The 16,773-nt window shown below is 41.7% G+C and overlaps 1 protein-coding gene across 1 annotated transcript in view; it reads right to left on the bottom strand.

Moving 5' to 3' along the window:
- Window positions 1–16,773, bottom strand: part of TBXAS1 (thromboxane A synthase 1) — a 153,548-nt gene that overhangs the window by 103,357 nt on the left and 33,418 nt on the right. Inside the window, exons 2-3 of the mRNA XM_042926366.1 lie at window positions 14,305–14,398; window positions 11,611–11,663 (exon numbers count right to left, since the gene is read on the bottom strand). Of these exons, the coding sequence (XP_042782300.1) occupies window positions 11,611–11,663; window positions 14,305–14,398 (147 nt within the window). The remainder of the gene's footprint in view (window positions 1–11,610; window positions 11,664–14,304; window positions 14,399–16,773) is intronic.

Below are 16,773 nucleotides of genomic sequence, written 5' to 3'. Positions count from 1 at the left end.
TTCGTTTTTCAAGATGAAAAGGGTTCATCTAGAACCCATCTAGAGATGGGTGGTGCGATGGTTGCGAATGTACTTAATGCCACTGACTTGTACACTTACAAATGATTAGGATGGTGACTTTTGTGTTGTGTTTTAGCACAATAAATAAAAAAATCCCTCCATCCAAGTGTCCTTCATGCATATGCCATCCTCAGTACCTGGATCTGACCAGGGATCAGGGGACCCATTAATGCCACAACCGTGGGATGTGGAGGCATGACGACCCTTTCTGTTGAGTCAGATGGAATCTTTATTCTGTGGGTGTCAGTTGTGGGGTCTCAGACACTGAAGCCTGGTACTCCTTAACAAGTACGGATGTGGAGGAGGGTAGAACTCAGGATGCTAAGTGTCCATTCAGGAGATAAAGCATCATGGTGGGCTCGCAGGCTAAGGAGGACAAAGAACTGGGATGGTCCAAGGAACCCAAACTCTACCAGAGTCATCTAAGACTTTGGGGAAGCAGTTAAGAATCTTTAGGCTGGAGTCTTTGGGAAAAATCCAGTGGCCATGTCAGTCATAAGACAAAACCTGTGGTCTGGCAGTGAATCAGAGAAGAGAACTTGGACAGTTACAGACGCCCTTCAAAGGACAGTGGAAGGTCCACTCAACGATGGCCTCTCTGGTGGTTGATATACACCGGGCACTGCATTAGCAATGGAGGAGATGGAGGAGGGTGACCCCGAGAGGACCTGGCTTTCCTTCCCCAAGGGTCCTGTTGGGAAAGGCTGTAGTCTTGATCAATACTTGTATGCCCACTTCCTCTATGGCCCGAGTAGTATCAGGCAGTGCTGGCAAGTGTTGTAACACAAAAGACCACACTCACCACGTCCACCTAACACGTGGTAATGGGCCATCCACCAGCCAAAGGCCCAGGGCAAAGGTTATAAGTTCCTCTTTAAACAGAGGCAAAAATAGCATCATCTGCTAACAGTGCCTCCTTAGTGGTTAATGTGGGGAGCCCGAAGAACATGCCAGAGAGTCAGGCCTTTGTAAATAGGCCAATACACCCAGAGCCTTACTCAGAGTGGAAAACTTTGTATAATAGGTTGCAAAATTCTTGCAGTTTTGGGGTGTGATGGGGGAGAAGCTGTTAGGGGCATGGTCTTGAGATGCAAACAATAATCAGGGAACCTATTTTAGTAATTAAGTTGCTATGGTGTGCCCCAGGCATGCAGGCATCATAAAACCTGGAAGTCCCTTGCTAGGAATTACTTCGTGTGCACAGCTGTGGAAGTGTTACACATAAGACTGACCAGGAATAATCGGAATGCATAGTAAATAACCCAAACTCTAAAAGATTTTAAGAGTCCCGTGGAAGAAAAAAGAGTATGGTCCATTTTAAAGACAAAATCTGATAGTTCAAAATTTAGTAGAATTTCATATGTGTGTGATGATATGTGATTTTTGTTTGTGTGAAAGTTTGTAGTATGTATCTAGACTTATTAGTTATTTAGATGCCTTTGCCTTTTGCCCTACGTGAGTAACAAGATTTAAAACTGTTGTGTTTTTTTTTTTAATCATTCAAGTGTTCCAAGAACTTGAAAAAAGTTTCTCTGCTCCCAAAATAATGATAAAGAGGAACTTTAAGTTCTGTGTGAATCGGGAATTAGTTGCTCCTTTGTATTGAGTAATAACTTCTTTCAAATCTTGAAATCAAAGATGGGTTGTCACTCTTCTTTTTGGACAGAATAGGAATGCTATTTGCATTCTCAATTAATTAGGGTTGCGAGCCATAAGAATTGGGTAAGTGTGTGCAATTTTTGAGATTATCTGTGCAAAACAGTTCTTGACAGAAGAGGTATGCGTAATGCCATGTGCTATCTGGACCTGCTTCCAGATGGGAGAGTGCCTTGGCAAATGCCACAGTGATTCATGGTAGGTTACATAATTCTATTTTGCATTTTGGGTTGAACAACTTGGATTTGTTGCAGGTACAATTCAATTAAATATGGAATTTATTATTTGAAAATATCAGCTTGGAATCGAGGTTTTATGCAATTTCAATCTGAGATGTTCTGTTCTTTGGGGACGCATTTGTGCAGGGCCGTTATCAGGGGGGTAAAGAAGTTGTTGATGCCATATTGGATTTTCACTGATGGAGAATGAGCTCCCTTCTACCTTAAACCTGCTATAGTGGTAGATTTTGGAAATATATGTCAAGGAATGTGAAACTGAAAATCTAAGGCTGACTTCCCTGCCTCTGAGACCCTGCACTCTCCCCAGTCAAGTGCTCATTCCCCACCTGCAGTCCAGCCTGTCCCCTGAAGTGGAACAACCCCCAGCATCCTCAACCTTGATCTGTTCCAGCCAGGATAGATCTTTTGTCCCCAGCTGATAACAGGGTTGGGTCTGGTTTCTGCATCCTGGGCCTCACATCATGCTCCCAGTCTTAGGACTGAGTGCCTGTACATGACTTGTCCCCACGCCTCTCCCCCTGAGCTGCTGCATGCCTCCTGCCAGACTCCCAGAACACCCCCTCATTGGGCCCTACTGTCCACTGACAGGCCTTCTTGACTCCTGCTTGCTGGCCTGATTACTGTCCAACTGACACCTTCTCTGTGGGCAGCGTTCTCCTGAACTGTCCACGATGGCCAGTGTTCACTAGAATGGGGAACTGCTGATTTCTTGCCCTTTAAACATGGTGCTTTGCTCATCAGCTGGACCCTGCTATCAACACCAACAGCCTGGTCAGTTTTCCATACCTGGACACCCCAGTGAATGGGGCCACTTCCAGTTTCTAGGCCATTCCCTCTGCTGCCCTATCCACTAGAAGTAAGCAATGATGGCCATAACAAGCTGAGACAGGATTTTTGCATAAATTACTTAGGTGTTTATCCTCAGTGCAAAAATCTTCACGAGAGATGTTTTAAATTGTCAACCGATATATTGTTAAGCTTTTTTAGCTTGAAAGATTCTGTGTTAAGACTGGGAAGTAATTTTAACAATGCCTGAACTTGTGATTTTAAAGAAGGAAGGTGCTCTTGGGCAGCCAGTGCTGGCCCTGGTTCTACAGTCAGGGACCGGAGCCCCGTTTCCAGAGGAACGGTTTCGGCTTACATTCTACTTCAGCTGCCGATCTGGTCAGAGATTTCCCAGAGTCTTAAACCACCACAAAAACAGGGGTTTATATAAATGTTCAATCACTGGGGCACCTGGGTGGCTCAGTCAGTGAAGCATCCGACTTCAGCTCAGGTCATGATCTCGTGATTCATGAGTTTGAGCCCCATGTCGGGCTCTGTGCAGACAGCTCAGAGCCTGGAGCCTGCTTCATAGATTCTGTGTCTTCCTCTCTCTCTGCCCTCCCCAGCTTGCTCTCTCTCTCTCTCTCTCTCTCTCTCTCAAAAATAAATAAACATTACATTTAAAAAAAAGTTTTCAATTGCAGACTCTTGGGGTTGAGCCATCAAGCAAAGGGCTTCAGGCATCATCTGGCCCTTTGCTTTTCAAATTGCTCATCTTGACTTACTAGTGGTTATAAAACCGATTTAGAGAGTTGTGACCACCTTGAATTTTTTTTCATGAAATAATAGAATAGTTCAATGTGGATCTTACAGTAAATTAGATATTCTTTTGTAAGACTTTTATTTCAGGTGTGTGTGTGTGTGTGTGTGTGTGTGTGTGTGTCCTGGACCACAATGTAAAATATATAATTCACTGAGGCTCATAATTAAACAAAGTGTTGAAGTCCACATCCCTCATTTTATTTTGAGAAAACTGGGGCTTTGAGAAGCGGGGAGAATGGCCTAAATCCATTAAGCTAACCAGTGGCAGATAGGAGAGTCGAGGGGGCATTTGAACTCCCATTTTCTATTGTAAGTTGGCATGCTCTGTTTGATGTTTTTTCCACCCAAGGAAGAGGAATTAACATAGGCTCTTGATCTTTAGGAGTGTAGGTCACAAAGATGTGGACAGTGGTAGTCCTACAGCAACCACCACCTACAGGTGGTCATTGAATAAGAACAGGGGAAAGGAAGTGGTGTGAAATAGTGGGTAAAAGAAGAGATTACAAGTCCAAGAGGCACCTGGATGGCTCAGTCAATTAAGTGTCCAACTTTGGCCCAGGTCATGATTCCACGCTTCGTGGGTTCGAGCCCCACATCAGGCTCTGTGCTGACAGCTCAGAGCCTGGAGCCTGCTTCAGATTCTGTGTCTCCCTCTCTCTCTCTCTCTGCCCCTCCCCTGCTTGCACTGTGTCTGTCTCCCAAAAATAAATAAATATTAAAAAAAATTTTTTAAAGAAGAGATTACAAGTCCAGAAATAAATGGGTAAACTTTAGAAGGGTCTTTGGATGAAGACTAAAATAAAAGGTGATCTTAAACCACAAGGAAGAACGGAAACTTTGTAGTAATTCACCATTCGGTCTAACAAAAGACCAAGATAGGGATAGGAGAGGTGAAGAGTCTATTCAAGGTTATTCAAGAGTAGTGCGATGCTAATAGAATTCTTCTGTCCTTTTCCTCTTTTTTTTTAAGTTTATTTATTTTCAGAGGGAGAGAGGGAAAGAGAGAATTTCAACCCATGTACCGTGAGATCATAACCTGAGACAAAATCAGGAGTTGGACGCTTAACCAACTGAACCACCCAGGCACCCCTCTTCTGTCCTAGTCCAGATTGCCTAGTTATCTTAGGACAATTGTTCCTTTGATAATTCTACCTATTGGGCTACAAGTTTCAGGTGGTGATAATTGTCACATATTTTCCTACAGACAATTTTCTTCCTTTTCTTAGAAGTCTCCTAGAAAAAAAAAAAAACCCAGCCAATTATACCAGGGTATTCATTTTTATAAAATAATGCACTCCCCCCCAAAATGCAATACCAGTGTAATTGCTCATTTAAAAGTGGGCCCTTACAGGCTGAGTGTTAGCGATTAATCTATTGTGATCAGTGAGAATATGGATATTTAACTCACTGAATGATGGCCAATAGTTACTGCATACAGATCATTGGGTCTCGTATTAATTTTGCTTTCAGACTCATCTTGCTTGGAAGTGGTGATTCTAAGCTTTTTTTTTCCACACTTTTGTGAAAGACTCAACTTTTACCAAGCTAGGAGACCCAAATTTTGCCCCCTAGTCTGGCCTCATGGCCAGAAATGTAAATATAGTTTAGGATTTCTGTGCTTAATTCCAGGGCTTCAGGGATACCGTGTTTTCTCGGTGGTCATTGTAGTCTTCATTCTCATCGATTCCTCTTAAAATGGAGTCACATTTTTAGGTCAAACACCTAAATGAGTCTCATTGTGAGGCACACACTCCAAATCAGTGGCAGAAACTTCTGTGTTTGACCCCTGTGCATCAGCACCTACACGGCTTTTCTGCAACTGTGCCTTCTTTCCCACCTGAGTCCTGCCATTCTTCACCATCTATGATTCTATTGAGCTCAGTCCAGCTTAAAAATGAGAACAATCGCCCCATATCACTTGCCCAGTGTGAGTCTGAATGCTTGTATTTTCTTGAACAGAGCAATAGTTTCCACCCACCCCATCCTCTGCCACATTTTCAAGCCCAGTGTGTTCAAGTGTCTTGTGTCTTCTTAGAGACCAACCGGGAGGCACAAGGGTGCAAGAGGGCTGAGTCTTTCAGAGCCCTCTAACTCTGATCTAGGGGAGTGGGCCAGCAAATGTCCCACACGTTGATGACCCAGCCATATGACTGAATTAAAGCAAACCATCTCGGCTCTGCCCTTTCAGCCGCACCTAAATAGTATACAAGCATGATGGCGAGAAGTTTTTAGATGGCACTCACTTCCGAAGCACACACTCTTCTAATGGATGGCGCAATGGGATCTGAGCTTAAAAAAATATTGAAATGACCTTATTGTTTTCATTGCTTTTCCATATGTATCCTAAAGTTCTCAACTTCTTTACTGCCTGGTGACAAGGTGCTATTAGTTCATGTGTGTTGGCTAATTAAATGAAAACACTGCTAAAAACCTCCAAGTTAGACACATATGAGACACCTTGATCTCCTGTGGGCATGAACCTTCTATCTAAGTGCCAAGTCTTTTTATCCAAAGTCTTATTTGCTTGCTAAATTGATTTTTTTTTCAGTCCAGGGACCCAAGGTTCCCTGAGAGGTGGATTGCTTCAGAGTCTGAGACTTGCAAAGATGCTCTTAGAACACTCTACTGCTGCTAGGTACCACAAGGTGCTACATGCATGATATCCAAACGAGGTTATTTGATGTAGCACGGCAAGTGATCAGGCAGAATGGAGCACAGAAGTCAGAAATATATATATGAGAGCTAATAAATGATAAAAATGACATTCATTTCAGTTGGAAAAAAAATGAATTTCCAGATGGAACACGACCATCCAAAAAAAAATAAAGGTGAATGCCTACTCCTGTCCTTCCCCTTAAATAAATGCCTGATGTACTAAATAACTAAAAATTTTTAAGTTTATTTATTTTGAGAGAGAGAGAGTGTGTGTGTGTGTGAGCAGCGGAGGGGCAGAGAGAGGGAGAGAGAGAGAGAATCCCAAGCGCTAGCTGTGCAAAGCCTGACACGGGGCTCGAACTCACAAACCGTGAGATTATGACCTGAGCCAAAACCAAGAGTTGGACACTCAACCGACTGAGCCACCCAGGTGCCCCTTAAATATCTAAATTTTTTAAATTAAAATAAAAAACACTAGAAAAGTAGAAGTTAAAAAAATATGTCTGAGTAAGATACAAAATGTAGATATCATAAAAATTGATTAAATTGAAGAATAAAAAAATGTTTTCCGATTGCAAAAATGCACAATAAACAAAGTTAATATAAAGGAGGAAATATTTGAAATAAAGGGCTATTTTCTTTAATATATAAAGAGCTTCTACAAATAAATAGGGAGAAATCTCTAACCTGATAGAAAGGTAGCAAAGAATTCTATAGAAAACAAAATACAATGGATTTTAAACATATGAAAAGATATTGAGGCTTGCTCATAATTAGGAAAACAGAAATCAAAACTACCATCACATGATAAAGATATAAAATCATGAACACCATATTTAATGGTAATCACATGAGAGAACCAGGTGTTCTCATACTCTTATCTATGAGAATGTAAATTGATACAACTCCTGGACAGAGCAATTTAAAATAAAATTTAAAAATGTAGATGATCTCTGGGGCACCTGTGTGGCTCAGTCTGTTGAGGGTCTGACTGTTGGTTTGGGCTCAGGTCATGATCTCGTGGCTTCAAGCATCTGAACCCTCCATCAGGGCTCTACACTGGCAGCATGGAGCCTGCTTGGGATTCTCTCTCTCTCTCTCTCTCTCTCCTCTCTCCTCTCTCCTCTCTCCTCTCTCCTCTCTCCTCTCTCCTCTCTCCTCTCTCCTCTCTCCTCTCTCCTCTCTCCTCTCTCTCTGCCTTCCCCAACTCGTGCTATCTCTATCTCTCTCAAAATAAATAAATAAACTTAAAAAAAAGAGAATAAACTTATTTTTTTTAAATGTAGATAATCTTTGATCTAATAATTTGTTCTAGGAATTTATCCTACAGACATACTTACACAAGACAGCAATGGTGTATATACAAGAATATTACCTGCAGTATTGTTTATAAGAACAAAAGGTATTCATCAACAGAGAACTTGTTTTTAAAATTAGGATACATCCGTACAATGGAATCCTTAAAAAATAGAATAGCATTTAACAAGAATGAATGTATTAAAATGGGACAATTTCACAAATATCATTAATGAAAAAAGCAAGATAAAGAACAACATCAATCATATATTATCCATCTGGGTATTAAGAAATTGATAACAGAGGTTGCTTCTGAGGAGTGGCTAAGGGTCCAAGGTGGGAGTCAGTTTTACTTTTTTCTGTATACTTGTTTGTACTTTATGAGTTATGTACAATGCGCATGCCTGCCTACTTAAAACTTAATGTTCTAATGAGAATATATGAGATCATTTAACAAATCTAGCTTGATAAAGGGATACAAGAATGAGGGGCCACTAATCAAATGGAGGGGCATAGGTGATGGATGCCAAGAAGCATGAAAATCCAAAGGGGAGCTAAGTTTATACCAGAAATCAAGATCAAAGTGATGTGAGGGCAAGAAGAAATGGGGATGAGGCTAACTAAAAGAAAAGTGACAGTACTATTATTTACAAGAGGGATGGTATGAGGGATAAGAAGCTTTAGATAGGAGCCTTTAGGAGTTGCAAATGAGCTGAACTTAAGGTGCTGTAAGTATAAGTAATTAATAGTAATAGCATAATAAAGGCTGTCATCCACTGGATTATAAAGTCAGTTACAAATTAGAAGGGAAAATAATCTCCATCCTGTTTATATCCAATCACAAATGTATGGGGATTATGTTGATACCATTCTTTTAGGAGTTGGGAAGGAATATAAATCCAACTTGGGGCTCATGCTCAGACTGAAGAAGATAACCAGTAACCATTAATTGACTCAAGGTTATCTAAAGCAGTAAAGCCTCGCTCTCTTCCTATTATGTTGTCAACTCTGTGCAATTCAAAAGAATTCTAATCAAGTTTTGTGAATAAGAGCTATATAGGTATGCATGCCAGTCCATCTGCTTTATCTTCAAGTTCAAAGAAGGCAGAGACTACATGTGTAGTTTTATCTGCACAGAGTATGGCAAAGCAGTCTACATAATTAGATACTTGGTAAAGACATTTTGTTCTTGGTGGTGGTGGTGTTGGTGGTGATAATAAACAGTGATGTTGTCAGCCCTTCTTGGCAGAAAGCTTCTCTAGCAGTATCTTCCCCATGGCAGTGAGTGGGAGGGAAAGTAGATAAGGAGCCCATCTTCAGTTTGGGGACCCGTTCTCTGACTGAGTTGCTATGATAACAACCACGTAATAAGCATAATAATCCCCATATTTGGTGTTCAATTCCAGAGCAGAGAGGACGTCCTCTCTGCCATGTTCCTTCCAACATATAGTACTATCCTGCCATCTAATGACATAGTGCGTCTCTATTTGGTGTCAACAGTGTGGGGTTTCCTTTGTCAAATGGTGAATCAGGCTATCATTCCAATTTTTAAGAGGACCAATCTGGTCTTGATAATATCTGCTTAAAAACTAAAGGTAGTCTAAAAATTAATATAACTTAAACCAAATCCCTGTATAAAGGAAGGATCTTTCATTGAACATAGTTCATCCTCGACATTCCCAACCAGGGAAATTATTTTGCTAAAACTTAAGCAGTCACAAGATCATTTTTAGGGCTAGAATGGACCTTAAATATAGGGCTAGTTCATCCCTTTTGTTGTAAAAGGTGAGCACACGGAGTCTCATCCGGATTACAGAGCTCAGTCAGGACCTTGCCCACCACTGTATTGCCTCCAAATCCAGGAAGGGACATGTTTAACAACAAGTTAGCATTTTATGACTCGTCTTTTTTTTCTAAAGCAGAAAAGGTTGATAGCTTTGTAGGAAGAAAGTATGCCATCACCTTTCTTTCTTCCCCTTTTTACCAGAGGTGGGAACAAAGAGTAGAGACGATACTACGATTTCGATCTCTACAATTTGAAGTCATTCTCTTTAAGTTTTCTTGAAATGAAAAGGATAAATAGTGTTAACTTAAAGTTGGGGGGTGGGGTTGATTGGATATCTTGTCAAGGAAACTAATTCCCTCTCTCTCTCTTCCTCTCTCTCTCATATACGGACATGCACACCACACCACCCACTAGTTATAAACTCTTTATCTGACATTTTAAAATTATGTTAAAACACCCAAGTGCTCTTCTCTGGAAATCTGCACAAGAAGTGCTCAAGGGAAGTGATTCCTAGAATTCAAACTGCGGGAGGCCTTTTCCTACTTCCAGGGAAGCTACTGTCATTCTGAATCAATGCTATGTCTCAGAAATGTATGGGACAGTCCCCAAGGTCACTGGCAAGTCAGCCACAGAATGACACTATTAGACCTGGACTGAGAACTTTTAAAAAGCCATGGAACAGCACCAGAGTAAGAGAAAGGTAAACGGGTCAGTCCCCTAGCCTTTATTGAATATCTATCATGCTTAAAGCAAGAAGCAATGCACTTAAAAAAAAAAAAAAGTAAGTAAAGACCAAGCTAAAAGGGATCTTAAAGAGGTAGAGTTGCTTATTATTGAAAGATACGTGCCACGTCCCTGCCCCATCAGTGTCAGTCTTGGCCAAGTGACTTGCTTTGGCCTCACCACAGAGTGTGCTCCCTCCCCTGATTTTGAGTTTGGCTATCTAACGAGATTTGGCCAATAGGATGTTAGCAGACATGATGCGTCAGAAACGTTAAATGTTCTTGTGCTGTTAGGTTTTCTTTCCTGAATGTTTGCCTTCACCTTGAGAAGAGCCTGTTCTAAATGAGCTTACCTACCCAGAGGCCTGGCAGATTCACTAGAAAGCCCAGTTAAGCTCAACCAAGTGTAGTTTACATCAATCTATTCTGGCCATGCCTTTGCAACGTGGTGAACAATAATTGGTTGTTGAAGTCCCTGCATTTTAGATGGGTTTGTAATGCAGCAATAACAGACTAATTACGGAGAACATCTAGTATGACATCTTAATTTATCACTTTTGCAGGATTACATAACAAACGAAACAGCGGAGAGAACAACTTGGCTAAAACTGTGGCTCTCCAGGGTAGGTTTATTTCCACAGAGTACAAGTCAATCTCTTTTGAAAATCACCCCCAGGGAGAACGATGGGATCCATGGGTCCCACGGACAGAAGAATTCACAAACCACTGGACCCGCATTAGCATGTACATTAGGAACAGAACTTCACTGCACCTAAAAAAGTGATCACAGACCTGGAGGTCTGGAGAAGGAGCTGGGAAAAATCACCCAGTGGCTGAGGAGGAGTGATGTGAAAACAGACTAAAACGATTAGGGCTCCAGGGTGGAAAGACACATGTTGAGAATCAATATGATTCGAGTCTGTCAAATCTTGAATAGAGTAAATGATATGAACATATGTTTGTTCACCAGATTCTGGAATTTTATTTATTTATTTATTTATTTTTTAAAGAAGGAGCACACTCAGAGGCATAAAAAGGGAAACTTCAAGGAAAAAAGAGAGACTCTATTACTTTACATGGCTGAAAACTATGGTGGCCATATGTCCCAATATATCCAGGACAGTCTCAGTTTCCACTGTCGTCCTGGGGTAATTATTGACAGCACCCCCTTTCACGTTCAATACAGTACTCTATTGGATGGTAGATTACATGGTCGTACAGCTGACAGCATGCTGAACAAAACATGGTCAACAAACAGTTGAACAAAACAGGTCCAAGTAAGGTTTAGGTAAGTTCTTGAGAAGACCAGTCATGGGTTATCAAGGCACATGGGACTGAGGCACGGGGACCAGTGCGTCCGATTGCAGCAGTGGTGAGACATGGTCAAGACCCCCAGGGTCTTAAAGGCTGGGAAATGGTATTCTTTCAGCCTAGGATGGGGCCCCCTTGGGCAACCCTGGGGCCTCCTCTCAGTGCCTTATCTGTACTGCCAGGCACTCTCTTTGTGGATTCTTGAAAGATCTAAGCACATGCAACATCACCATTTTGGTTATTACTTCCTTATCAGAACATGCAGAAATTGAGGTAGAAGAGTGAGGTTCCCTCTTACCCACACAGAGGTCCGTGTAGCTTTCTGAGCTCCATTTGGCTTTCCCAGAAACCCTGCAGAAAACACAGCACTATAGTAAGGATAAGATTAAACAAAATTTTGAGTATTCAAATTGATTCAGGAAAAAAGTCTGGAACTGTGAGAACACAATTACGTAAACAATAAAAAAGAATTGAAGTTATATTGCTTTCAAGTACTTTGAAGTATTAGAATAAACTGGTAGCCTTAAAAAAATATATTGCTGAGGAAAAATCTCGGTCAGTTCTGCTTTAATGGACAGAAGAGATCATCTGTACTTAAAGTATTTGTGTATAATTGCTTCTAAAATATTTGAAAACCGTTTGCTTTCTCAACTATGTTAACATTCCCCTCGGCAGTTTGGTTTATATTATTATTAATTTTGGCAAAGCCTCTCTTGACAGCCACTATATGTGTAAACGCCTGCTGAATCTATCCAAATTATCACAAGTTCTGAATTATCATGATCCTCATCCAATTTTTAACTAAGACCAACAGAGTCAAAACATAAGAACCTTAGGGTAACTTGATATAGGACTAATAAGAACCTTAGAGTAACTTGATACCCGAAGTAGGACTAAACATTAGACATGTTTTGTAGCAGGGAACGAGTATACTTAGAGTTACACGTGGGGTGGAGGGTCAGAAGGTGCCAGATCCATTGTCCTGTAGGGATGCAGTAGTGTAGTAGGAATGGAGTGTGTGTGCAAATATACACAGAGGAGCTGTAGGGGTGAAGGGATGGAGATGTCACACAGATCCCTGTGTTGTGGGAATGAAGTACACAGGGAGACACGTGATGGGTAGGGAAGGGGAAGGGGGGAAGAGGTGGATATCCTTAATGGAAACACATCTCATTCTTATTACATAGACTTTCGCAGTCTAAGCTTGCCATATATCAAAGAAAGCTTCTATGAATATAAAAATAGTCGCTGAAATTACTATGTTCTGGAGAGAACTTGGCAAGGTTTGCACATACAAGGATGCTGAGCTGAAAAGGAGCATATGTGGAAATTAACCAGAGGCAGGAGCACAGTGTTCTCTTCACATGGACGGTTATACTATTTTTTTTCCTCAAAAATGTTAGTACTAAATTACTCAACGGAATGCAACTGATCATTCCCCCCACCCCCTGAAATATGTGAAATTTATTTACTTTAATTTCCTATCCAGTGTGTTGTTCTATTTTGACACTCAGAAATTTCTTCACACTTGCTTCAAGAACTCACAGGAAGCCTTGATGAGATCGCTATTTGCAGGCTTCACATTGTGAACATCCCCCCAAGACAGAGACGAGGAGAAGGTATTTAAAACCCGAAGAAGAGCAGAACAACAACAATAAAGAGTGAAAAGAACATTGGACAGAGAAAGGGACAAAAAGGAAGAGAAAAGAAAGGAGGAGGGAAAAGGACAGAAATAGCTATTGTTATCTGTCTGGTGCTGAGGGCCAGCCTTTCTGAGGGTAGGGGTGGGGAAATGCTAGAGACATGTTGAACAGATATGATCATGATTGGCCCACACTTAGCCCTTCCTGTCTCTGGCTCAGCGGCCCTTCACACGCAGGACCTGTCGGCTCCTGATGTTGGGGCTGGTGGCAACACGGCCATGAGTTCGCAGATTAAACCATGTGGCTTCTGAGAAAACCCAATGAGGGAAAACAGAATACCCTTAGAAGATAGAGTCCTGGGGCTGTATCTACAAATGACTACTGGACATATTGACTTGCATGTCATTCTGGCCAAGGGTATCTCCCTGAACCAGCTGCCTTCCTGACCTTCTATTTCTGTCAACTCATGGCCATTCTCCCTATTAACCTGGCTCAACACTTAGAGGCACTTAGCTCATTTACCTTGAATTCTCTACACCCAATTCATTCCAGGAGTCACTAACTTTGCCCCCAATGTCCTTCTTTTTTCACACGGACCACCTGGGCCAAGCCCTCATCGATTCACCTAGACTTAATCTAAATCTTCCTCCCTGCAGAGTCACCCTTTACTTCAAGGTCCCTCTCCTGCTTGAAAATGATAGCACACTAGCCAGCCAGCCAGCCAGCCAGCCAGCCAGCCCGCCAGCCCGCCAGCCCATTGCTGTCTCACACAGCTGCTTCCCCTAGTGCTTCCCCATCTTCAGCTTTTAGTAAGTCCAGGCTGCTCGTCAAGCTGTGCCTTGTTTTTCATTTAAGTGAGATCACACACATCGTTGCTCCCCACCTGGTTTGTGTTCTTGTCTTTGTGACTATTGTTCCTGCAGGACCTCCTTCTCTAGGAAGTCCTCCAGTGTGATTCTAGCCCTGACAGAGAATCAGGGTTGATTCTACCTAGGGTACATCCTATCTCATGTTTAACACCATGATTTTATGTGTGCACTCAAGGGAAGAAGTAACTTCTGCTTCTTCCATATCCCAGGCCCTGGCACATTTAGATACCCAGTCAATGGGTTTTGGGGTGAATGGATGAATGAATGGGTGACAGGACTCACTGCATGCTGATGAGTAATAAACAATGGATTGTTGTCATCATGTGAGAATTCATTCAGTAGGGGAAGGCTCAACACACAGCGCCTTCACATATAGACCACCCCAGTGTAGGCGATGTAGATGGGAGCAGTGCTTCATGGGTAAAGTTGCCCTGGGCTCAGCATATCTTATGCTGGAAGACAATGGAAGGCTTCCCTTACCTGGCGGAAAAATGCCAAGTTTCCAACAAAAGGAGAAGGCTTGGGATGTCTGATGCCCAGCTTCTCCAGTCTTGAAAACGCTGATGTGGAGTACCTGAAGGGAAAAGCAAAATTTAAAAACCAAGGACCTGAAGTTTTCATTCATACGTTGGCCCTGTTAGGAAACAGAATTACTGAGCTCTCCTCAGGGAAGGGTGGAAGGAGTGGTTTCTGGTTGACAGTGTCTAAGGACCAAAGAGGTAGAGATGTAGAGGCGAGTGAGTGGAATAGAACCCAGGAAATTCCTCCTGATTGAGTGACAGGCTGGAGATTGAGGAATCCTAAAATGTCACAGTTAGAAGACAAGGTGATGGTGTGGTCTAAATGCCCCTTCCCTACCTAAAGTTTCCATCAATACATTGTTTTTAAAAATGTACCTCTCCCCAGTTCAGTTCCTTTGTCTCTACATCTACCATGGACAATTATCAGAAGGCAAAGCAGAAAAAAAAAAGTAACAATGGCAAAAATAAGTTCCCTGTGCAAATTTGTGTTTTCCTGGTCAAAACTGACCCCTGCACATAATTTGTCCCTCATCACATTGCATGGACTAATAGAGAAAAATAAAAACCAGGAGGGAGAGAACACACCATGGAGATAAGACCTCATCTCCAACTGCTTATAACCTCTTTATGTCTTTGTTTTCATGTCCTGAAACCATATGGGAAGCATATTTTCTTAACCAAAAATCAGGAAACGTGGCCCGACAGATTTCTGTGCCACTTTCTAGGAGAAAGCAGCAGTCTGAGAAGTGCAGCGTAGCTGTCAAAACATTGGAATTACTAGGATATTTCACCAGTTTATGGGAACAGAGGGATAACACAGTTAAAGTCAGAACTGGCTTAGAAAAACCTGGACATATGGCTAAAATCCCTAATCAGCCAGCCAATTAGGTCAAAAGTTCAGTTAGTTCAGAAAAATTAATGAGTCAAACTGGGTGTTTAGCATCATGCAGAGATCAGCCAAATCTCAATTCAGGAGCAAGGAAAAATTTAGAACATATCATTACAGCCAAGCTTCCTGGGAGTACTAGAATTTAGACGAACAAAATGCTGCTCTAAAAATCATTCACCTATCATTAGAAAGATGGAATGTTCATGGTAGTCTCTGACCTTCCCCTTTCCCACCTGTAGTCCAACAAGAAGCACTTAAAATACAAATTTTTCATCAAATATTCAGAAATTCAGGGAAAGGACAACCCAGCTTAAGTGCTGGTTTGTGTTACTCTGAGCAATGGGTCTACTTTCAAAGTAGTCACAAGGGAGAACCAAGAATGGGAAGAAGTTTTCCACCATCTGGCTGCATTACTGGGTTTGAATGAGTTCCCAGGACATCACATGTAAGTCCATGTTCAAGTGTGATTACAGGCCGCACTTAAGAGCCACATGTGAATTACACGGATCAGTCAGGCCATCATTCCTCTTCATTAGCTTTTGTACCAAAGGTCAACAGCATAGTGTGCAAAAGTTATTCGTTCAAGTAGACCAGGATATTTTAAATAATTCCCCTCACCCCAAAGAGGAAAAACCAAAGAAGACTTACCAGTGCACTTAACACTTCCCTCAGCATCCTTGAATCTGGCTTCTATCTTCATTTCTCTATCAGTTTTTGTGAATTATTTTCTAAATGTGATCTCTAATGGGTAGAAAGAGATATGTAGATCTTGGGCCACGTAATTACATCTTAATTTTTTAATTAGATGTCTTGATTGTCTAATTAAAGGACAAGAAGTCTGTGCCTAATTACACGTGCTAATTATTATGCAAGTCCATGCCCTAATTATGTAACTCCACTTACAAAAATACTGCTGTGTGTCTCTGCACAAAATTCAGACATTTTCAAACATATGGCATCAGCAGAGAATGTTCTGGACATAACCATAAACTTCACTTTGCAACGTGTACTCCAAGTATAGACTTGGGCCTCTTCAGCTGGGAATTGGCCAAAAGTTGCCATTAGTAACCAGAGTCCTCGTAAAAGAATCAACAGGGAAGGATCCCTGGCACCAGACTGCTGGGCAAAATTGCAAAGTGAGTTCCATTTGTCTTGCTTTCACTTCCTTCTCTGCATCCTTGTTTCATCCTTCCTGGTCCCAGGGTCCTCATGCTGCCCTCTGTCTGTCTCAACACACTCTCTGGACAATCCATGGACCCTAGCTGTTATGGGTTGAATCGTGTCACCCCCAAAAAAGAATAGTTGAAGTCCTAACCCCTGGTACCTCAGAATATGATCTTATTTAGAGATAGAGTGGTCACTAATGTGATTAGTTAAGATCAGATCATACCCAAGTAGAGTGGAACTCTAATCCTTATGGCAGGTGTCCTTATAAAAGGACGGCCGCGTGAAGACATGGAGACATGGGGAGAATTCCATCTGACAACAAAGGCAGAGATTGGAGTTAACACAACTACAAGCCAGGGAACACCAAAGATG

This window comes from Panthera leo, chromosome A2, assembly GCF_018350215.1.
Source record: "Panthera leo isolate Ple1 chromosome A2, P.leo_Ple1_pat1.1, whole genome shotgun sequence".
Taxonomy (NCBI): Eukaryota; Metazoa; Chordata; class Mammalia; order Carnivora; family Felidae; genus Panthera; species Panthera leo.
Note: the sequence above shows the minus strand (reverse complement) of the source record. Positions and strands in the feature narration are given on the sequence as shown.